The sequence below is a fragment of the Mytilus galloprovincialis genome, chromosome 9 (assembly GCF_965363235.1).
Source record: "Mytilus galloprovincialis chromosome 9, xbMytGall1.hap1.1, whole genome shotgun sequence".
Taxonomy (NCBI): domain Eukaryota; kingdom Metazoa; phylum Mollusca; class Bivalvia; order Mytilida; family Mytilidae; genus Mytilus; species Mytilus galloprovincialis.
In genome coordinates, this window is record NC_134846.1 from 51499460 (window position 1) to 51523545 (window position 24086).

Consider the following 24086-nt stretch of genomic DNA (forward strand, 5'->3'; position numbering starts at 1 on the left):
ACTTCGTCGTAAAATAATATAAACTGGTCCCAAATATTTATTTTACTCGATAATTCTTAAAGGAACAACATGGAACCAGAACAATTTTGTAAGGGAGACAACTCTAATTTATTATTTGTGTAGCAGAAAGCAAAATTTCCTGGAACAGTTCAAAGTACAAAAGATAGACATTGTCGTTATTAATGCTGTGAAAAAAGACAAAATATAGGTAATTTATATTTTGCAAAAAGGGTGTGTGGTGTTGTCTTTACATTAAACAGACAGAATAGTGATAACTGTACAAATTTTCATTGACCATCTGGCATCTGAGAATCATCTGATTATTATCACTATTTATTTTTTACATCTCTTCTTCCTTGCTAAGAAAAGAATTCCTATTGGAGTGTTATTTGAAAATATCTGTACATTTACACTTATGTTTTACAGTTTTATTCACTTTACAGCATTGACCAGGCTAGAATATAATCTAGTCAGTCTTTAAACATATTTTATATTGCTACCATTTACCTGTCATTAAAAAATATGTTTCTCTTGCATTCTTTTATTTTCTTTATCTTATTTACTGTTTGATGGTCAGATGTTTTTTGGATATGGAGTCGCTGAGCAATAAAGTAAAACATTAGAGGTTGTTGTTCATGTTGTTTCCTTTGTTCTTGTAAAGGTTGTCAACATAGTAAAATATTTATGGTATTTAAGGGGTTGCCAAAATAAGCCAAATTTATTCTGTACTGTATAGCATACCTGTCAACTGACCCGTATCCTGCGGGTGTGACCCGAGATTTTCACAATTCTGAGGGATCACCGGGGACACCCGCCGGGTCACTGAATAACCTGGGAATTCCGAAAATGACCTGTTTTCACCTGGATTTCTAAGCCTAGAGAATGATTTCATAAGTGATTTTTCTTTGAAATACCGGCAAATTCATAATTCTTCCATCAACAGAAGTTCAGCTACCTGTGTAAACTGTCAAATTAAGTGACCCATCAAGTGCATGGCTTCACTTGACAGCTTTGGTGTCAAACACACTGTTAATTAACACCAAATTGGCAATTACCTTAGCTTTAGGTCGAAAATAAATTTCAGTGTTGTCACGTTTTTTCAACTGAGTTACTTCCCCTTTTTTGTCACCATTCAAAATTGTTCCTTATATTTACGTTTTTGGGGTAAAAAAGATCCAATCTACTACAAATAGAATTTAAATACATATTGAAATATAACTTTTCATTTAATTCATACCTTAATACAATTATAAAAATAAAGTTGAAAATTTTTTTTTTCATGTATACTTCCTTTAACTGGTTAACTTTATTTTACTATACTCTAATAACGAAAGTATGAGGGAACAGCTGATGAGTAAAGACTGATTAGCCAGACACAATTTACTACAATGATAAAAAAAAAAGCCAGTCACACCTTGAAAGAGAAATACTATACATATAGAACAATGAAGAAATGTCAATAATAACATTAACCAAAGAAGATGAAAAAGTGTCAAAAAGTTATCAAAAGCTTTTCAAAGTGCAATGAAATAATGATAAATAAAGTGAACATGTTTTGGAAACTTTTATTTAAATTATGAAAAAAAAAAAGTTCCCTAATTACTGAAATTCAGCTCGAAAAAGTTCGTACGCGTTATGACCTGAGATTTCATTTTTCAATGCAGGTCATGACCTGCATTTTCATCGTCACAGGTTGACAGGTATGGTATAGGTCGGTTTTGGAATCATGTTTTTCTTGGGAAAGGATCATATATTATGCACTCCTTTATAACGTCATTTACATTTTGGGGTTCGTGTTGTTTATTCTTTAGTTTTCTATGTTGTGTCATGTTTACTATTGTTTTTCTGTTTGTCTTTTTCATTTTTAGCCATGGCGTTGTCAGTTTGTTTTAGATTTATGAGTTTGACTATACCTTTGGTATCTTTCGTCCCTCTTTTACAAGATAGAAGGCTTGCCTGTATCCCTGCTCTATTTACTATAAAAGTTTCCAGCACTTTCATAAATATCATTTATAGGTTTAGTATAGAAATAGTTTATGTTCCCTAAGTATGTAATCTTCATTCCCGTAAGTCAATCTGCACGGTTAGCCATTAGTCCGATGCCCCAGACTAGTAAAATTTCATTCAGACTAGTAAGTTTTTGCAAAACTTTGTTTGGACTAATAAGAAAAATGTCAGAATATTGGTCTTTGGACTAGTAGTTGAAAAAGTGTTTGGTGCAGACTGCCGTAAGACTGAGGGAGGGTGACCATCTAATTAGATTTTAATTTCCCAAATATTTTGTTGGAAGTTACGATGCCTACATTTTGTCACTTGGTGATAGAAGTCACATGAAAGATTCATCTAAAAACCATATCCTGGAACTGCCGTATTGGATCACTCTTTTAATTAATTTGTAATTTTCTGATTTTTATAAATATTTTTGGGATCATATAATGGTATGATGTAGTCGTGTCTGCATCTATTAGTGAGTCTTCTGCGTTGTCGTCCGAGGACACATTGGTTTCCAGACATTAACTTTAGTTTAAGTGAATGGATCTCTATGAAATTTTTAAAGAAGGTTCAATACCACAAAAAAAAGGTTGGGATTGATTTTGGGGATAGTGGGACCAACCTTTTAGGAATTAAGGGCCCAAAAGGGGCTGAAAACAAGCATTTTTCTACTTTCAGGATAATAACTTGTGTATAAGTATTTCATTTTCTCTCAAATTGTACCACAATGTTTAATACCACAGGTAAAAGGTTGGGATTCATTTTTTTGTTAGTAATTGCTGTTTAAATCACTGTGCAAATATCTATTCTCCCTCTTAGGCTCTATTGTTCACATCAATCAAAAGAAAAATACTATAGACATGATAGATACAAAAAAATACAGATAATATACACAAAAGTCAATCTAAAAAAAGACGATTCAATGAAATTTATAGACCTCACTATGAGAGGAGAGCAGACATCATTTTTGTGATTCATAGAGTCATATTGGACAATGTTGGATGTTGATAAGAGGGTTAAGATATTGGACACTGATATGAGACATTAAGTCAAATTAGGAATTAAAAGTAATTATTGAACAATTCAGTAAACATGGTAAATACATGTAACTACTAATCAATATAGTAATTACATGTATTTACTGATTGTTTCAGGTATTCACTGATTTTTTATAATTTTTACAGCTATTTACTGACATCTAAAATTTTAGACATAATTCAAGAAACGATATGAAAGTAAAGGGGTAGGTTTTGTAGGGCTTACCTTAGGGTTAGGAATCAAAGGTCCCCAAAGATTGCACAATCTTATTTTACAGTTTGTGTATGGACACTGTAAAATAGCTGTTTTATAATTTTTGAAACTCTCTGTAAATAATTTACAACATGCAAAACTATAAATCCATGAAATTACAATATATTATACATAAATTATCTAATGTACATTTAATCAATTAACATGATTACATAGAATGAATACCTATTTACACAATGAATGCAAGTTACTTATTATAACATAACAAACTGTTGTGACATCTTGAGTTACACAAAACATTAGACTTACATGTCAATTGAACACAACCAGTTTTACATGCACACTTCAGGAATCCCTGCCAATCTCTGACTTACCGATGGCACCTTGCATCTTGCAAAGCTATAATGTTATGAAAGCTGAGAAAGTGAGTTGATTCCTCGAGTAAGATCCATTTAAAATTCCTTCCTTTAAGCCATGGTAAGATATAATAGGCATATCTATGTATTAACTAAATGCATCAGGAATTACATGAAATTCCTAAAATCGAGTAAATACATGTAATTCCTAACTTTACCTATTTACAGTAACAGATATACATTATATACATATATTCATATTTTTTTTACTTTTAGTACTCAAACATATATCTGACCAACATGTACAGTCTCTGATTCCAACAAAAAAATCAACATCATGAGTTTTAAGAAAGAAGTACCAGCTCGACCACCGCCACCAACAAAAGGCTTGGGTAAAAAGACGGATTCTACGCCTGCCATGAAATTCAGTTTTAAGTCATTAGAAGAAGATGAAGATGATGAGGAAGACTTGACGACTATGACGGGAGAATTGACGAAGAAAGTGGAATCTGACAAACTAAAAAAAGATAATAAACCTCCTGACTCTCCAAATAAAATGTCTACAGACAAGAAAAGTCATGAAGTAAGTGACAAACCTTCAGAGGATAAAAAAAGATTCATAAAAAAAGAAGTAGGAGAGCCCAAAAAAGTTGTTGCTTCACAGAGGAGTTGGGATAGCCCTACTCAGATTAGTGCTAACACAACAGCTGAACCCATCCCAATAAGGTCCTCAAGTGCTGACAAACTGCAGAAATATTCGAAATCTGTTGAAGAAGAGGGCTCTGCAATGTCATGGCTTAAACAGAATGTGGCTGAAATTTCTTCTGCTGTGAAAGATAAAGCTGAAAGAGCAAGGAAAAAAATTGAAGAATTGTCTGAAAATATCGGTAAAGATGAAGATGAAAAAGTAAAAGTAAAAGAAATGAAGGCAATAAATACTGACACTAGTAAAACAACTGAAAAAACAGGAGAAATTCAACATGCAGTGAAAAAAGAAACAGTTGAACAGCTTAAGCATGTTGATTCACCTCCTGACAAAGTTCTGGAAGAACACACTGATGTTTATGAAGGAAAGTCACATTCTGATACTGAAATAGAAACAGTGAAAGTTGAAGAATTCAATATTGTAGATGACTTTTATTCAAATGAACCGGTTGAAGATTTTACAGGGGTACCTTCTGTCACTAGTAGCCACAATACTTTTGAAACAAAGAAGCCGAAAACTTCTTTAAAGCGAAGATTAGTGAAAAGCAAAGTTCCAAAATTTATTTCCCCTGTAGCGATGTCAAAATTATCCAAAGATAAGGTAGATGAGTTAGAAGAGGCAACATTTTATAATGCAGCTGATGAAACAGTTACAGTTAAACCTCAGTCACATCCGTCAAAATTACAGGGTGTAGCAGAAAGTGTAGAAAAACATGTTCCTACAAAAAAATTCCTGATTGTGATTGGTATTGTGTTTTTGTATATTGTCGTTCCCCTACCGTCATATATTTCTGGTATGGTATTAGGAAGTTTTATTGCTTCTCTTGGATGGATTTCTTATATATTTTTAACAAAGCCGAGTATGCCTAAAGATTTGCCAAAAATAATCCCAGTCAAAGATTTGCAGCCAATGACAGAGCCTAATTTGAAGGATGTTAGCCTTGCTGATGGTGTTACAGTACATAAGGTAATTGGAGTGGAAAAGGTTATATATATTTAACATGATTTTTTGTCTAGCCTGCAACTTTTGTTGCAGAAAGCTCAACATAGGGATAGTGTTCCAGCGATGGCAGCGTTTGGTAACTTCTTAAAAATTCTTTATATTTAAGAAGGTTGAAGACCTGGTTGCTTCATACATTGTATATGGATGCCTCATGTTACGAAGTTTCTGTCAGTCACATTTCCAATGTCTTTGACCTCATTTTCATGGTTCAATGACTACTTGAGAAAAAAAAGTTAAGATTTTTTTTGTAATGTTAAATTCTCTCTTATTATAAGTAATAGGATAACTATATTTGGTATATGCGTATCTTGCAAGTCTTCTTGCCTGTCAGACAGCTTTCACTTGACCTCGACCTCATTTCATGGATCAGTGAACAAGGTTAAGTTTTGGTGGTCAAGTCCATATCTAAGATACTATAAGCAATAGATGTAGTATATTCTGTGTATGGAAGGACTGTAAGGTGTACATGTCCAACTGGTAGGTGTCATCTGACCTTGACCTAATTTTCATGGTTCAGTGGTTATAGTTAAGTTTATGTGTTTTTATCTGTTTTTCTTATACTGTATGCAATAGGTCTACTATATTTGGTGTATGGAATGATTCAAAGGTCTACATGTCTAGCTGGTAGGTGTCATCTGACCTTTACCTCATTTTCATTGTTCAGTGGTCAAAGTTAAGTTTTTGAGTTTTGGTCTTTTTTCTAATAATAATTGCAATAGCGCAACTATATTTGGTGTATGGAAATATTTTATGATAGTATTTGTCAGTCGTGCAGGTTTTATTTGACCTTCACCTCATTTTTATGGTTCATTGCTCAGTGTTAAGTTTTTGTGTTTTGGTCTATTTTTCTTAAACTATATATGCAATAGGTCAACTATATTTGTTGTATGGAAGAATTGTTAGCTGTACATGCCTGCCTGGTATGGTTCATCTCACCTTGACCTCATTTCCATGGTTCATTGGTTCTTGCTTAAGTTTATGGTACAGTTGTAATTAATAAAGCTTTTTATTTATGGCTATCAACATAATATCAATGATTAGTGAAGAAGGCGAGACATTTCAGCATATGCACTCTTGTGTTGATGTAATTTAATTAATTTTATCCAAAGAATACACTTTTCCTTTACATTACATCTGATTATAAAACGAGTTTTTTTTAAAAATGGCCAATTTGATTGATAATGGTGATGATGATGGCTGTTTAACATACAGAGACAAATGAAATGCAAATAAACAGAACGAAAAACAAGTGAATATGAACCCTGCTTTATGAATCAATCAACTGGATTTTAAAATTGCTACATTAAATTTGCAGTAAAAAAGGGATACCAGATGGACATTTAACTCATAGATCGAAAATAAACTGACAACGCTATGGCAAAACAAAAAAAAGACAAACAATAGTACACAGGACATAACATTAAACTAAAGACTAAGCAACACAAACCCCACCAAAAACTGGGGGAGATCTCAGGTGCTCTGGAAGGTTTAGCAGATCCTGCTCCACATGTAAAACAAGTCACTATATCTTGCAAATTTGGACAAATATTTCTAACTCTGGCATGATCAATCTTTGCTCTGAATCCTAAATGTAAAGGTTTTAGAGATTTAAAAAAATGCCTATCTTCCAATCCCAAATTTTGACCCTTACAGTCTTGGATACTAACCATACTAACTAATAATTGAAATATTTGTGGTTGGATAGACACATGAGCATGATGAGACAACAAGTTGAAGTTCCAACATTACTTTATTATAGAAAGCTAAAAATTAATACTGATTGGTGATATGTATGTAATACAGGTTTTGCTAAAGACTTAAATGTTTGTTTTAAATTTATGTAAAGTATATCAGATCCTTCATCATGTTCATTTGTCGTTAATCTCTTGAACTGTTGTTTAGAATTAACAAAACAAAAAAAGCCTTTCAATTTCTAGCTTTACATGTTCAAAAGAAAATCTGTTATAGTGTGCAATAACTCTTTGAACAAGGAATTATTTGAATCAAGAATATTTTTTTTAATTCTGGAAATTTGAAAAGAAATATATATATGATTATAACTATATATAACCCAACTAAATAGGGTTAGAAATATGTGCATGTTTAAGGAGGATTAGTTCATTCTTACTGAAATATTAGTGAAACGAAACTTGAATCATAGCATTGCTAGCGTAGCTAACCCACCAAAGTTTTGTTAGTTTTCATCATACATTTCTGATCAATTTTCAAGAATTCAAAATTATTCCAGATTCAAATAATTTCTTGGTTTTGTAATATTTACTATTTTTCAGGGTTGGATGAATGAAATTGCAGATTATAATCAAGAAAACTATCATATTAACAATACCCATTCAGTGCATGTCACTTTAGATGGTGTTACATTACGTCTAAGATTTCCAAAAACTAATATTGCTAAAAGAGCTATGTGGGATGAAGAACCCCCAAAGAACATTGAATATATTCATCAGAGAATCTTCAACCTTGAAGGAAGCAGGGTTTTCCTTATGCCTCCTGGTCTTGTGAAAAAAAGAATTTGGAGTAAAAAATACCCAATTTGCATTGCCTTGAAGAAGCCAGGAAGTAAAGTAAATGAATCTTTGCCTGAGTCAGACCAAGGTTTTGAAATCATTAGTGAAGATAAGTGTGGTCCTAGCATTCTGTATTTATTTGCAAGGACTTGTCATGAAAAGGAAGAGTGGTTCAAAAAGATTGACGCTGCATGTAAAGGAACTCCGTTAAAGCTTCATTTAGAAGTCATTAAGCAATATTTTCTCCAAAAAGGATCCTCTAAAACACAAAATGGTTCAACATCGTCCACAGAGGCTCAACATAAGCGTCAAAGTTCTGATGGGACGCCTCAACATAAGCGCCATGGGTCAACAGATTCTATAAGTTCAACTGGTTCATCTTCACCAATGACTGAACAAGGCGAAACAGAATCTGCTCCCTTCAGTATGGAAGAATTTGTTTCTTATATGGGAAGATGTATGCCAAGGGAATATTATACTGACTTTATAATCAATAAAAAAAGTGTAGGAAACATTATAGACTGTGAAACACAATTACTTTGGGTAAATGCTATGATTTCCAGATGTTCATGGGATTTTCTTCATCAGAAATACTGGGCTGATAAAGTAATGGACAAGCTGCAAAAGAAACTAGATAAAATACATGTAAGTTGTATATACTATATACATATATCTGTTTAATATGTACATGATGTATACTAAAAGACATGTGGATAATGATCCACGAAACCAAATTGTGTCATATGACTGCTTTCATTGATTTGTAATTAAAGAGAGGAAAGAAAAATTTGAATGGAATAATCTGAAAAATTATGTTAATATTCATGTACATGATATTCATTGCTATTAGATATTAGAGGTACATGAGATTGTGAGTTTGAAAACTGCAAGTAGCAGGTGCATTGACTCCAATCTTAATTGACTAGAAATGTCAGTTTTCCTATTGAAAGATAGTTGTTTTATCCAAGCACTCTGGCTCTCCAATCATGTTCATCAAGAGGCCAATTCATCAAGTTCATCAAATCTGAGTTTTTTTTTAGGGTTTGTTGATACCACAGTAACCACACATTTTGTATAAATTGTATCATGTGTATTTAATATCATAAAAATCACGCAATGCAATATCTTTGAACAACTTCGAGTTAAAAACAAATCTTCTTTTATTCTTTTATAGATCCCATATTTTATAGAAGCATTTAAAATCACAGATATAAATCTTGGATCAGAAATGCCAGTTATACGCAGAGCTGGTAAGCCTTTCCTGAATAACCAGGGATTCTGGGTAGATTTAGACATAAACTATGGAGGTGGATTCAAAATGACAATTGAGACTAAAGTAAACTTAATGAAACTGAAGAAAGCTGCTAAAGAAAGCACAGAGTCCAGAAAACCTCATTCAAAGTATGTATTAGTGATAAACTTTATAATTCATATTGGTAGGGGTCTAATGCTGTCTTGGTTTAAACTTCCGTCAGGTTTTCAATAGTCAATGTTGATGCTTTGGTACCTATGTCCATATACATTTTGTAGTCCCACACAAAATTTGCACTATAAAAACAACCTGATATTTGAAAAAAATAGGACTATTATCATAGTTATTCTTGTTTAAAGTACCCTCTAATGCTATATGTCATTGTATGTATGACAGTACAATCCGAACTTTTGAGTTTTTATACAACCACAAAAAAAAATGAAAAAATTTGGTCGTATATTCAGTCGGGTACTACTTGTACAAGTTATTTTTAATTACTTGAAGAAGTAATATTAATATACTTATATAAGTAAATTTGTAGGATACTTATACAAGTGAATTGTATTTATTTGTATAGGTAAAAAATAATATTGGCTGAGTTATGTCCCTTAGACAATCAGATTTTTTTACATCCTATTTTCTTTTATTGAATTCTTATGATTTCTTTGCTCTAATAGAATTTTAAATTTTCTACCCTTTGCAGATCTCTTTACTAATCATTTAAGTGTAATTTCATGGACAATGAAAATCCCGTTTGTCTGTTATCTTCAGAACACTGCTCATTTACAAGCCCCCAAGGAGCAATTTTTGAAGGCCTTGCGCAAATACTTAAGATCTTTGCACAATCAGTTTCTTTGTTAACACTTTCAGTACGGCATTGTTATTTTTGGCGCGTTCGTATAGCCGGAGATGAAAAAATTGAGCAAACCTGGGAAAAATCACTAAAGGCATGAATTTACATCTCAAAACTTGAGGACTTTTGTGGGATTGTAAGAAAAATTTACTTATACAAGTAAGTTTTTGAGAAAATTAAGGGGAGATTATTCAAACATTATTTATTTACTTATATGTGTATATTTTTTTACTTTTTCAAGTAAATAAAAATAACTTGTACAAGTAGTACCCTAACTGATTTTGGTATCACAAAGAAACTACAAAAAAAGGGCCCAAATAAGCATTTTTGTAGTTTTCAGATAATAACTTGTGTTAAATTGTATGAATATCTCTGAAATTATACCATAAGTTTCCATAAAACAGAGGGATGGTTAGGATTGACTAGGGGGGGGGGGGGGGGGGTATGGCTCAAATCGATTAGGAATTAGAGGCAAAAAAGAGGAAAAAACAAGTTTTTTTCTGGTTAAAGGACAATTAATTAAGACAATTTAAAAGCAGTCTAAGGGAGGTAATCCAATTTCAATTCAAAACAACAATATTTGGTTGCAAACTTGATTAAAATTTGAAATGAGATTTTGACTATATCTTGAGGAAATGAATACTTTTTGGAATAAGGGAAAGGGGCAGGGGGTGGGTAGTTAAATAAGAATTTGTGGGGGGGGGGGTGCTTTTTTTTCTCATTTCAGTTTTCAGAAATTAAAAAGAAAATTTCTTCAAATATTTTTTTTGGGGGAGTTAATATCTAACAGGATATTGCACAAAAGTGAAAAAAAAACATCTTATTAAGGGAGGGCAGGTGGTCAATTTGCAACAGCATAGTGTATTGAACAAAAACCAAAAATTGAATATAAATTCAAATCATATAACCAATTTTTAAGTTATTTGACTACAGTTACTCTGTGGCAAAAACCTATTATGTGTCAAATATTTAATTACAATCCAAATTCAAACCTGTATCAAGCGTGAATATTGCGCGCTCAGCAAAGCAATTATGCGCTAAGCAAAGCAAAGCAAAGCAATTATGCCCTCAGCAAAGCAATTTATTATATGACCTTGAAAAAAAATTGGATAAAGGTCACTGTTTTGTTCAATAAAAAAAAAATAAAGAATGTTATGGTAATTTTAGTTTCCCTTGCTAGAGTCATGCTAGACGGGAACTATATTTATACAGATTGAAGATATAGGAAATGGGAAGCAGATTTTTTAATTTGGGGTCAATTGGTCAGTTGTCATGGTCAATTAAGTATAAAAAATATGGAAAACGGTTTTTGAGTCTCCCTTGCTTGATTGTAATGAAAGTTATATTTTCAGAATATTTAAATTTTTCTTTATTTTTTAGGAGAGTGTAGTTTTTTCAATATCTTGCAATTCTTTAGACATGTTCATTGCAGCTATATTTCATATTAATGTTACTTTCTTTATCTATAGATCTGCAGTAACTGATGAGGAAGAAGAAGACAGCGCTGAGTCTTCTACTGATGAAGAAGAAGAAGTAGTAGCTTCTCAAGGAAGTGAAGAAAGGTTCAAATTTATTTTTTAAAATAATCATACTTGATATTAAATTTTAACATTGTGCATTATCTTTCCAATCAAAAAAACTAAAAAATGGAAGAGAAAGGAATAACTTTAGAAATTGAAAATAAAGAAAAGAAGGTAAAATTAGTACTAGCTATTTTCATACAATAACTAGAAATTAGAAAAAAATTGATATCAGGCTTTATATAATAGGCAGCAATGCTATACTGTGTAATGCGTTTTATTATTCATCACTCATCAAAGCTTTAGTTTACTGAATATGCATAAGAAACTTGTACAGTTTTCCAACAGACGGTTAATGGTTCTTTTTCCAAAATTGGAAACTTACTACCATTAGACATTCAAACATGCATGCAATACTGTGTAATGGAATTTCACATCCTTTTCAATACAAAGTCCTGATTTATTGATACTTACTACTTAATCCTCTTTGTGCTTTGATGCACATAAGGCCGACTTATTGATACTTACAGCAGTGTTATTTGTGAGCAAATTTTATTTTTTAGTTTTTCAACAGTATCAATCAAATCCTTTTTTTCAAAATTTAACACTATAAGGTATGATGAAAATCGGGATTCAGAATATTATTTTTGTCATCTGCTTGACCACAATATTTTTTCATCAAATTGTGCCAAATTGGGGATTAGATTTTATTTTAGGAAAAAACCATATCCCCCCCCCCTTTCCCTCGAACTGAAATGGTTGTTCCCTTAATGATTTATATTATATTTTCAGTGGAGGTGGTAAACGTAGATTTATGAGATATTTGAAGAAGATCACAGATTCTAAGTATTTTCAATCAGCCACAGAAATGAAGTATGTTAAGAAAGCAATGGAAGAGGTGTCCAATACACCTTTGGTCCTTACAGTAGAGTTACGGTTCCTGTCGGGAGTATTAGCTATCAACATTCCTCCCCCACCTACTGACAGAATATGGTATGATTACTTGTGTGCATATGTCCACATCCACTTGTATTTGTAGTATTTGTATTTTTATCCATCTGACGAGTTAAGCCTTTTTCAACTGATTTTCATAGTTCGTTCTTATGTTGTACTGTTACAACACTGTCCAAGGTTAGAGGGAGGGTTGGCATCTGGCTAACATGTTTAACCCCACCACATTCTCTATGTATGTGCCTGTCCCAAGTAAGGAGTCTCTAATTCAGTATTTATTGTTTGTTTATGTGTTACATATTTGTTTTTCTTTCATTTTTCGTACAAGAATTAAACCATTATTTTACTCATTTGAATAGACCATTTTCGAGTTCATCTGTCACCGGAAAAACTGGTCAATTATGCACCAGATAGAGGGGATCGCCTGTATCCCTACACTATTAACGTTCATCAAACATCTAAGTGATCGTCATTGTGCAGGATAAACTAGAACTAAAGTTGGTTTTGTAAGTACTTAATCACAATCCTCTAATGACAGCAGTGCTGATTGTCAATTATGAGAAATTAATTTGCCGAATAATGTGTGTTATATAGTATTATAGTTTACTACCACTCGCTCAACATTGGAAAGGAAGTGATGATGCCCCTAAATACACGAACGATGTTCACTAAAACCAGAGTTTTTGACGGAAATGCATCGAACTCATTATTTTATTTTTATTTTATTTTACAAGAAATGTGTGATCAATTTTTCTTCTTAGAGTTGAAATGCATCATATTCTTAATATTTTAAAGGTATGGATTTAGAGGAAACCCCAAATTAACTTTAGTTGCCAAACCAAAAGTTGGTGAGAGGAGAGTTACTGTCTCACATATTACAGAATTTATAGAGAAAAAATTATCTATTGAATTTCAGGTTAGTTACTTATTAATTTTTGAGACACTAGAAGTTTACAAAATTATTTACAAGTTATGATTGTAAAAGTCATGAAATATTTATAATGGCTTCAATTTTTATTATCAATTAGAATATAAGTTATTGTGTAAAAGCTAGATGAATAAATACCAAAGGTTTCAAACTCACAAGTCCAAAACATAATGACAATTCTATGGCAAAAAAACAAAAGAAAATAACCAAAAAAAACAACAGTACACAAAACACTACAGAAAATTGAAGACTGAGAAACACGAAACCTACCAAGAACCAGGGGTGATCTCAGGTGCTCTCGAAGGGTACGTATATCCTGTGGCACCAGTTGTGTCGCTCATTAAAGTATAAAACAGGCGATAAGTCTAAATCAGTAGGTCACACTCGAGGGAAAAAGGATCAGTCTGAATCAGTAGGTCACACTCGAGGGAAAGAGGATAAGTCTAAATCAGTAGGTCACACTCAAGGGAAAGAGGATAAGTCTAAATCAGTAGGTCACACTGGAGGGAAAGAGGATAAGTCTAAATCAGTAGGTCACACTCGAGGGAAAGAGGATAAGTCTAAATACTGTAAATTCAGAAATTAATGCGAGGTTTTTATTATTGCGAAAAATGCGACTGAGTTGTAAACGCAAAAATTTAAACTCGCATTTTGAAATATTTTATATGAATTTAACAGGATTTTTCTCAAAATCGTAAAAAATAAAATCGCATTTAAGTCTTAAATGACAAAATCGCAAAATTAAATGCACGCAATAATTTCTGAATTTACAGTAAGTAGGTCACACTTGAGGGAAAGAGGATAAGTCTAAATCAGTAGGTCACACTCGAGGGAAAGAGGATAAGTCTAAGTCAGTAGGTCACACTCGAGGGAAAGAGGATAAGTCTAAATCAGTAGGTCACACTCGAGGGAAAGAGGATAAGTCTAAATCAGTAGGTCACACTTGAGGGAAAGAGGATAAGTCTAAATCAGTAGGTCACACTCGAGGGAAAGAGGATAAGTCTAAATCAGTAGGTCACACTCGAGGAAAAGAGGATAAGTCTAAATCAGTAGGTCACACTCTAGGGAAAGAGGATAAGTCTAAATCAGTAGGTCACACTCGAGGGAAAGAGGATAAGTCTAAATCAGTAGGTCACACTCGAGGGAAAGAGGATAAGTCTAAATCAGTAGGTCACACTCGAGGGAAAGAGGATAAGTCTAAATCAGTAGGTCACACTCGAGGGAAAAAGGATAGGATTGTGTTTACAACAATTCAAATATAGCCGTCTTATTATTCTTTCAAATGGGAGATATTCTGTTACATGAGAAGTGCAATGATATCTAGAAACTAATCAATTATTTGTAACAGTGAATTATAACTCTACTTGGGTACATGTAAATGAGACATTAGTATAGATTATTAAAAAAAATATATTAGTATTCAACATCAGTTAAAATCTATAGCTGTAGGTCTTCATCATTTACATTGAAACAAGATGCTCTGCATTAATAACTTAAATATTTATGATTCAATACACTTTATAAAAATGAAATAAAATACATAACACTTACAGAGAAAAAAAATACATACATACTTATGAAGATGTACTGTGGATTAATTTATTTTTGTGGATACCAATTTTTCGTGGATTAAGAATGAATGTGTTTTGCAAATACTAGAGTTTGCAGGTTTGTCAAAATCTGCATACAAGTCAAGCTAAAATTTGTACTTCTTGAAAACTTTAATTATTGTTTCTTTGAACATTTGAATTTGTGGTCTACCTACAAATCAGGAAATCCACAAAAATTAAAATTCCATGAATGATAATGAATCCTCAGTAATCAGTGAAATTAAATTGATGTAAAAAAGATTAAATGTTGATTTTTGTAGCGAGTCCTGGTCATGCCAAACCTAGATGATTTCGTTATCCCAATACTGTTCCCAGAATACGATACTGACACAGTGCCTGTTGTTCCTAAGCCTCCTTCAACTGCATCCCTGTCTTCACAAACTGGTTCCTCTGTGTAATAATGTCAGCAATTCACAGTAGTGCCTAAATTCAGAGATCAGCGCAATTTATGTTACCATGGAAATCCCAAGCTTAATGCACTGACAACCTAATGATTGCAGCTTCCTAATGTTTATTATTGTAGTGTTTTGTACTACCTAAATATTGTTAACTGCTGAGTAGCTTTTTCACAATATTTATAAAGTAAACAACTTTCTTCACATATCAAAAACATCAACCTTAGAATTTTATTAAAATGCAGTTCTGTCACTAGGCAGAATATGACAAATACTTAAATTTCTGTGCATCTGCATGTGTAGGATTTTTTTTTTTGAATTGAATAAGAATAAAAACCTCAAACTAGAGTGTTTTTAGTTAGCCTTCTACTTTAGTCGAAAAAGCGAGACTAAGCGAGACTATATTCCGGCGGCCACAAATATTCACTCTGTGGTTAAAGTTTTTGAAATTTTAATAACTTTCTTATACTATTTTGGATTTGAACCAAACTTGGACAGAAGCTTGTTTATGATCAAAAGCTAGTATATAGAAAAAAAGAAATTTTCTTCCAGTTAACATTACATTCAGTCTGCAGTTAAAGTTTTTAAACATTTATTAGATTCATAAACTATCCTTGATTTTTACCAAACTTGGACAGAAGCTTCTTACAATCAAAAGATACTATCAACAGGAATATTTAATTGATTTATTTACTCATTTTTATTGAGCCTGTGATTAATAGAAAGAGTTGGCGAGAGACTGATTTTTTTTATATAGAAACTGAAAAGGTAAAATATGTCAAAAGTCAAAGTTTATCTGTGATTATCTGAGAATGATGCTTTAGAGTATTTTAGAGGTAGACGGGACATTATTGAGCTTACTTTGTTACTTTTTTATCTGTTTGGCCTCCAATACTAAGTGAAATATTTGAAGTTGTTGCATAAACATGTATGAAAGTGAAATAGAATGATTATTGTTAAGTTTGTCTGGTAAAGTATTGACATTATCTCCACTGATAAGCCAAAATTAGAGAATTTAGTGAAATTTTACAAGGACAAACTATCTAGATTTCAACAGCATTTAGACCTAAAGAGAACATAGATCAACAATCTAAATATTCAAGGCAGATATATCAATTATTTGTTACAAATAAAATAATGTTAAAAGGCTGAATTCTGTATGTGTCTATCCCAATTTAGCAGCCTTTAATATGTGGTTTTCATCGGTTGGTTTCTCTCAATTTTTTATTTATTTATTGTACTTTCATAAATCAAGCTGTTGATTTTCTTGTTTTACATTTATCATGTTACTGTTAGTCCCTACTATAGCTTTCTATACAGTATGGGCTTTGCTCATTGTTGAAGGCTATAGTTGTTCTGTCATTTGGCCTCTGGTGAATGTATATAAGCCTCATATGTTATTAACTAGTAGCAATGTAAATGTGTTAAAGGGAAACTTCGCAAAAAAATCAAAAATTGATATTATGTTCATTCTGTATAAAAATGTTCAAATTCATAGATATTAAAGTTTTATTCCGCTAGATAAGCGATCACCATCGATTTTAAATTTAGAGTATCAATTCTCCGAGATCCGCCATCTTGTCTTCTTTCCCGATGAATAAAAACGATATGTCTATAAACCACAAAGAAACAAAACTACAGTAACCGATGTAGTCGTAATTGCGTGTCAATATCTTGTCAATCGTACGGTTGTTTAATACGACTAACTAACTTGATACGGAAAATATTCTTACTTTTTTTAAATTACCATGGTCTGTTGTTTTTAAACTGTTGATATTGGAATTAGGTGAAAAGTCAAAGTTGAAATCATAAATAAGTGTTCCGTGAAAATTGTTTTCGAAAATCTAATTTGTTCATAATTCTTAAACTTTTTTCAAATATATTTTGATCTTCCCTTATCTGATCACCAGCATGGCTAAAGGTATTACTTCCAAAGGTATTGTGAGGTATTGTGAGGGGTGTGAGGTGACACGTCCAGGTATTCAAGCGATTTCCTGTCGGGCTTGCAAGTTCATGCATCGTTTCACTTCCGCAGGTATTGATCAGTGTACACGGCTGATAACTTATAACTTATAACTTTCCATTTTGAACTATCAGATGTATAATATACAACTCTGTCTTACTTGTCATTACTAAACTCATACGCTTGTTTATAAATAACATTTCTGGTGTAAAGAATATAATTCATAATATATAAATAATACCCAAAAAATAAGATTTGATGAAATTAAAATCTATTTAAATATTTTTTCCAAGGGTGAATTTGGGAAAATGTAATATATAGTCATTGTCAATAGTGAAGGACAGATTGGAACAGACCAGAAATATTGATTTTAAAAAATGTACGCACTTGCCGACGATTCGTTTATACGACTGGATATAAAGTTACGGAACTATAGCGCAATTTAAAATATATACGTGTATACATTGAACATAAGAAAAAAACATATATTTTGAATAAATAGGGGTAAAAGTGTTGTAAATAGACTAGCCAACGTATGCCAACAGTATGTAATCATCGAATGTCGATAGACTACAGTTGTATACCAAAAGAAGAAGAGAACCAATTTGATTTAAATACAGGTCGATGTATAACTTTTGCTTTGGTTCATTGAAGCTGTGGACCTAGGAAAATCACAGATTTATATTTCAATAAGATTGTTCTCAAACAAAGGAAGGAATTCGTCATCACAATTGTTATATATGCCACTGGACGAACACTAATTATCCCCAGGGGATGTGAATATTTTGCTGGGAAACTTTTGAGTATCAAAGTTTCAAATTAATTTCGGGATTTATTTTCTTTCTTGGTATTCAATAACCGAAAAAAGAATAAATTACTTGTTCGCTAAATAGGGATATTCTTGTCAGATAAAAGAATTTTAGTTATATTTAAAAAATAGGGAAATATGACATTAAATTGGTTCTGTCTTTTTTTAAACATCGTTAAAACGATGTGTGTCTAAGGTGAACGCCACAAGAACCCTGTAATACTAGTACGAGAGTATAGCATGTAAACATTCCTTCTCAATAATATGGTTGTATTGGAAAACTTTTCATACAGTTTGACAACTCATTGTCCGATATGCATGTAATATTTGCCACATGACGCCCATAGTTCTTTCTACCATCATCACCTTATTCCTTGATATTGCTGTAAACATCGATGGTTCACACCCAAACAAAATGGGAGTAATGAACCTTCAGAGCTTCTCCGAGTTATACACTTGTGAAATATATAGACGAAATTTCTGTATTGAAATGAATCTACATCTCACAAACAGGATTTTCAAATAACGATTTTGAGTAATCACCTTACAAACCAATATAAACGTATGGCAAGATATAACCATGAAGGAATTTAGTTTTTGTCAGAACTCATCACTATATCATAAACGTATACGTATATATATGCATACAGTTTCAAATATCAAGAACAAGCGTTCGATGTCGATAGTCTGTTCTCTAACTGTTCAGAGTTAGACATGTCACTTGTTCATTCTTGGAAGCCTTCATATTCCCCGTCTAACGATGGGAACTCTTTCTGATTGTGTTGACTATAAATGCTTGTATGGTAATTCTGTCGTTTATCTGTACAAGCGGTTGCATTTCCTCTCCTTTCCCAACAAACAAACGAACGAAACGCAACTAGTCTGATTTCTCTGTCGCTCATCCTCAATGGCTCTTTTATCATAGAATTTTTAAAAAAATCCTCAAAAATCCTCAAAAGATATAATGCCTTAGCTTAGATAATTAGTATTCTTTTCACAAAAAGTTCGTGTAAATGATTGTCAAATGAATTTAATTATGTAAGAATAAAATTTTAAAAAGAAACTAAAAAAAAATTATGCATGTTGTATGTTGTATTTTTTTGTCAATTAAAAACTTTAAAATTGCAATAGTTTTATTAGCATTTAAACACAGCCAGATTTGAATACAAGTTAAGAAATTCCGGTAAAGTCAATGATATCAAACAGATGTACAATGGTATATCAAATTGGGTAATATTGCATTTAGTTTTTATTAAAGATTAAAACTACTATTTTTTGCTTCATATTTGAATCTTTACGCCAATTGCCGCTAAGAAAGTAATCAAAAATTGTTTCCTTTTATTTTTATACACTTTCGGAATTACGAATCTGAATTTTATTTTCAATTAATTTACACAATTTAATTATTGTATCTTTATTCTCATCGTGTATTTAATCTTAGTGTATTAACATCATGACAGCATATACTCTAATCCTTTCTATTTATCCTTTCCAAATAACAACATTTATACCTGTGTACGCTTGAACTCACACCTGCGGCTAAATAGCTACAAGGTAAACGAATTGACCTCAAGCCGAGAAATATACAGTGACCTTTACAAAATAATATACACACTCTGCTCACACATTAGTTGCATTGAAATGATTATCAAAACAATAACGGTAAATAGAACTGAAATATTTTCAGTTCAATATCAGTAAAAATGTTCAATAAATATTTTATGAAAAAAATCTCAACAATAATTAATTAAATTTATTCAAAAACATTTACTAGAGATAATTTTATAGGAGTTTAATTCAATCAATACAAAACGGTATATATATGCATATTCACTTTCGTTCATTCTTATATTGTGGTTTATAACTTCGACCATTCGTCAGCTGTGCGCTTTTAATTACGTATATTGTCGATAAGCTATAAGAGTTAAACAGATTTTATTTTTTCCCAGAATTCAATAAATCGGGCTAATACGTCACGACCCACTCGAGAATTCAACCAAAAAAGTTACAAATACTTGATTTTCTCCGTTATTAGAAGGAATATAAATTTAAAACTTTGCAAATGTGTTTTTTATGTTAAGATGAACATAATTAGATGATAAGTAAAAAATCGCGGAATTTCCCTTTAATATCTTTGTAAGTTTGGATCTAAGCTTAATACAATAGCATTTCTACTAAATTGTTTATGTGATATTGTTCTTCAATATTTCTTTTGTTAAACTATTTTACGATATACTGTAAAATGATATGAATGTTTATTTGTCTCTTTGAAGGAAGAAAAAATTTGAAGGCTTAAGTTTTGATAAGTCAACTAACTTAAACATGATATTCTTTACATCATCTTACTCAATTGAATTAACATTTGAAAAATATATTCTGAAACAAACAAGTTGTTTTATAAGAAAGTTAGTACTCCTAGGGAAAATATTGAATCTTCAGTAGTCTAGAAACATTTATATTGCACAATGTCCTCTTGAAATAGAAAATTTTCTTCTATGATATGACATCTTTATAGCATTGCATCGTAGTTCATGTGTTTATCCCTCATACCCTGATGTCTTTCAAACTCATGGCAGATCCTTCCTTTGAATCTATTTTATGATCACTTGCCTGTGTCTATCTACATCTAACATTTCCTATTTGTCCCAAAATGGTGAAATGGTTAAAAAAAAATAACAAAACCTAAATAAGAATTATATGTTTGTTTCTATTTATGCTCTGCCTTCAACTCTTTTCCTATTACCTTTAATTATTTGTGCTTCTCTCCATATTAATACAGTTTTTAAATTGAAACCTAATGACCTTAGAACCTTTAGTTTTATCAGTTTCTTTGGCCTCTTCTCATATGATATATGACATATAATCGATTACTTAATCCTTTTATAACTATAATCTAGATGGTGCTCATTTTTATTGAAGATTTTCACCAAGGTTGTGAATAAATTATTGATATCATAATCCCTCATAAGGTATTGATACATGATATATTAAATCTGTTTACGCCATGGTTTCACAATATTATATACAATGTATTGCAGATGTATTTATAAGGATCAAATGGGTTTTTTATTGTTATTTGTCATTCTCACTTAAGCTTTTTCTAACCTAGTATTTTCAAACAATATCAAGTTATCATTATAATACAAATCTTAAACATAGATTATCTCCCTTTGCTGTTTATTAACATAAACTATCTCCCTTTGCTTCTTTTTTTTTTTAACATAAATTATCTCCCTTTGTTATTTTTTTACTTTTTAGATATCAAATGCTGTGGGTTTTTATGCGGAGCATTTGATTTACTTTTCAACATGCACAATGTCTGCTATTCTAGCCCCTTATTGGTATTACCAAGGAAGTATTATATTGACAATATAATACTTCCATGGTATTACAAATATACTTCTGTTTGTGGGACATTAATTTAAAGTTTTATGATTACCTTTTTCTTCCCCTATATTAAAATATAAGTATCCTTAAAAACTTTTTAAGACCCTAAATTGTAATGTGTGTATATTTGGTGCAGGTTGTCTGAACATTTATAATATATTTACTTCAAACATTTTTTATAAAAGGATTATACTGTAAAAATATCTATGAGTATTGTTGCATGTAAAATATTATACTTGAAGAGCTTGCTAGAGCAATTCACATTTAACAAGGGATGGTATAAAAGTGTTTCTGCAATGTCACTTGTTTATTTCTTTCCATATCAGTATGTTTTTCATTTTATCATGTTAATATGACCTGAGGTTTTGTTTAAACCTTTATTTGTATCTTCTTTTAATGGATTTGTGACATTTGGAACTCGTTAAATTACCAATGCCTTCTAAAAACTAAGCTACTTAAATCTTAATTTTGTTTTATTTAGAGATATTACATTAAAATGTATGTCGGAGGAAAGGAAGGGAAGTTTAATTGTTGACTGTGAGTCATGGGTCTTTTTTCAGTATGTGTCTATTAGGCCACAGTTTTTTAATTTGTTGGTTTACGGATTTTCCCTATGAAAAAGTCGGGTCGGTCAGTCAGAAAAAAAAAAGAAAAAAAAATCTTTCAAGCAGAAAATATGCACAATAAAAATGCATTTCGTCTAATAATTTCCCGTGAAAAGGGGGGTTGTGTCAATGGACAAAGACGAAATGAAATCGTCATTTCATAAACAAGAAAACAAAAAAAGATCCGTGTAGCTCTTAATCAAGTTCAGGAAGCTTGGTGAATATTAATCTTCAAGCATGGAAACTGATATAGAAAAAAATGCAAAAAGTCATACGAAAAATAAGTTTCAAATTAACACACGTTTCAAAAACGTAATAGACTCATCCACTGGAAAAACGAGGATATTAGGTTCGTCAGCTGTCATTCCCGTTTTTTATATCCAAATGGACGAATTGTTTTTATTATCAATGACACAAGAAAATTCCAAATTAATTGTTTATACTTAGTACTTTAACTTGACGTCTTCCACGTTTGGACAAGTTCGTTTTCAATTTTTCTATGGGATGATGCATATTACAGAATGATGACAAATACGGGAAACAAACTTATTGTTTAATGGGTTTTAAATACAGGTTTCGTTTTGCAAAATTATTTGCTCAAACAACTTTTCAAGGTCAGTTATGATTGATTTGTCTATATTTAGATATGTAAATTGGAAGTTTTATTTTTTCACAACAGAAATATTATCAATTCTATAAGTATTTAATGCATTTCATTTCATATAAAAAAAAAAAGAATATTTTTTTTATTTTTTCAGGGACAATGTATTTGTTAGGGTCGGCGGGAATAAAAAAGCATGAGAAGTCAAATTTTTTTTTCATTCTGCAAATCGGCAAAATCGGGTCAGCGGATCCGTAAACCAACAAATTAAAAACTCTGGCCTTACTGTTATGCAAAATTATCTAAAAAATGGTTCTTGGTTATGGGGATATTTTAAAAGTCCCCTCCTACCCTCCCACATACATTTTAAAAGAATAGTCCTTGGCTAATTATTGTTTTGTTTTATAGAAAACTATTGTTCTTCCAAACATGGACGATCAAGTTCTTCCTACATTTGTACAGTATCTACCTAAAGGTTCACATGGTAATGAATATACAGCAGATGTTGATCAGAAACATTCTTAAACTTACAAAAATGTTGATCAGAAACATTCTTAAACTTACAAAAATGTTGACCATCAATAATATTGATAGCAAAAACACATGGTACAACAATGATATATCCATCAGTTTACAAATGCTTTTATATGTTTTATTCCCCACCTACGATAGTAGAGGGGCATTATGTTTTCTTGTCTGTGCATACATTAGTTTCTACATTCGTTTGTCGGTTTGTTTGTTTGTCTGTCCCACTTCAGATTAAAGTTTTTTGTCAAAGTAGTTTTTGATGAAGTTGAAGTCAAATCAACTTGAAAGTTGACACTTAGTACACATGTTTTCTATATAAATATGATCTTGCTTAATTTAATGCCAAACTATGGTTTTTACCCCAATTGCAGGGTCCACAGTACATAGAAAATGATATTGCAAGGGGGTATCCGTGTACTGGGGACACTTTATAGAAATTTTTTAAAAAGTAAATAAAAACTGTCTCAGTTAAACTTGTCTCATGCCAACCACTGCAGAAAAGCAGTTTATGACATAAGTGTCCAATGGGTTTATTTGTTATGCCTCAGTCTTAAAGTGGCTGGTGAATATATTTTAAGTTATATTTGATATTTAGGCCAATTAAAATTAATTGCTAGATTTTCATCCCCGCCCGCCCTCTGAAATCGTCCCGCCCTGATTTTTTTTATTTAACAAAAATACGATTTCCGGATTTTATCATGTCCGTTACCGGGAACCATCAATAATTTTGTTTCATTCAACACGCCTTGTCATTTAACGCAAATTGCGGTAGTCACAAGTGAATCGAAAACCGTGTTTTTTCTTTATTTATATGATGACTTTGTGTCAGGAAATTTGGACTGTAAATGAT

General features: G+C 31.7%; 1 protein-coding gene across 2 annotated transcripts; it reads left to right on the forward strand.

The window, feature by feature from the left end:
* The first annotated feature begins 75 nt into the window (after positions 1-75).
* On the forward strand, positions 76-23671 carry LOC143045233 (testis-expressed protein 2-like). 2 transcript variants are annotated; one of them, XM_076217591.1, is made up of 8 exons: positions 76-208; positions 3876-5271; positions 7599-8480; positions 9010-9236; positions 11410-11502; positions 12253-12453; positions 13207-13327; positions 23117-23671. In XM_076217591.1, exons 2-8 carry the CDS (start codon positions 3937-3939, stop codon positions 23231-23233), a joined length of 2976 nt encoding a protein of 991 aa, XP_076073706.1. In that variant the 5' UTR covers positions 76-208; positions 3876-3936; the 3' UTR covers positions 23234-23671. The 2 variants fall into 2 exon arrangements, with proteins under 2 accessions (XP_076073706.1, XP_076073705.1); XM_076217590.1 differs by lacking the exon at positions 23117-23671 and adding an exon at positions 15210-16492.
* Positions 23672-24086: the final 415 nt, after the last annotated feature.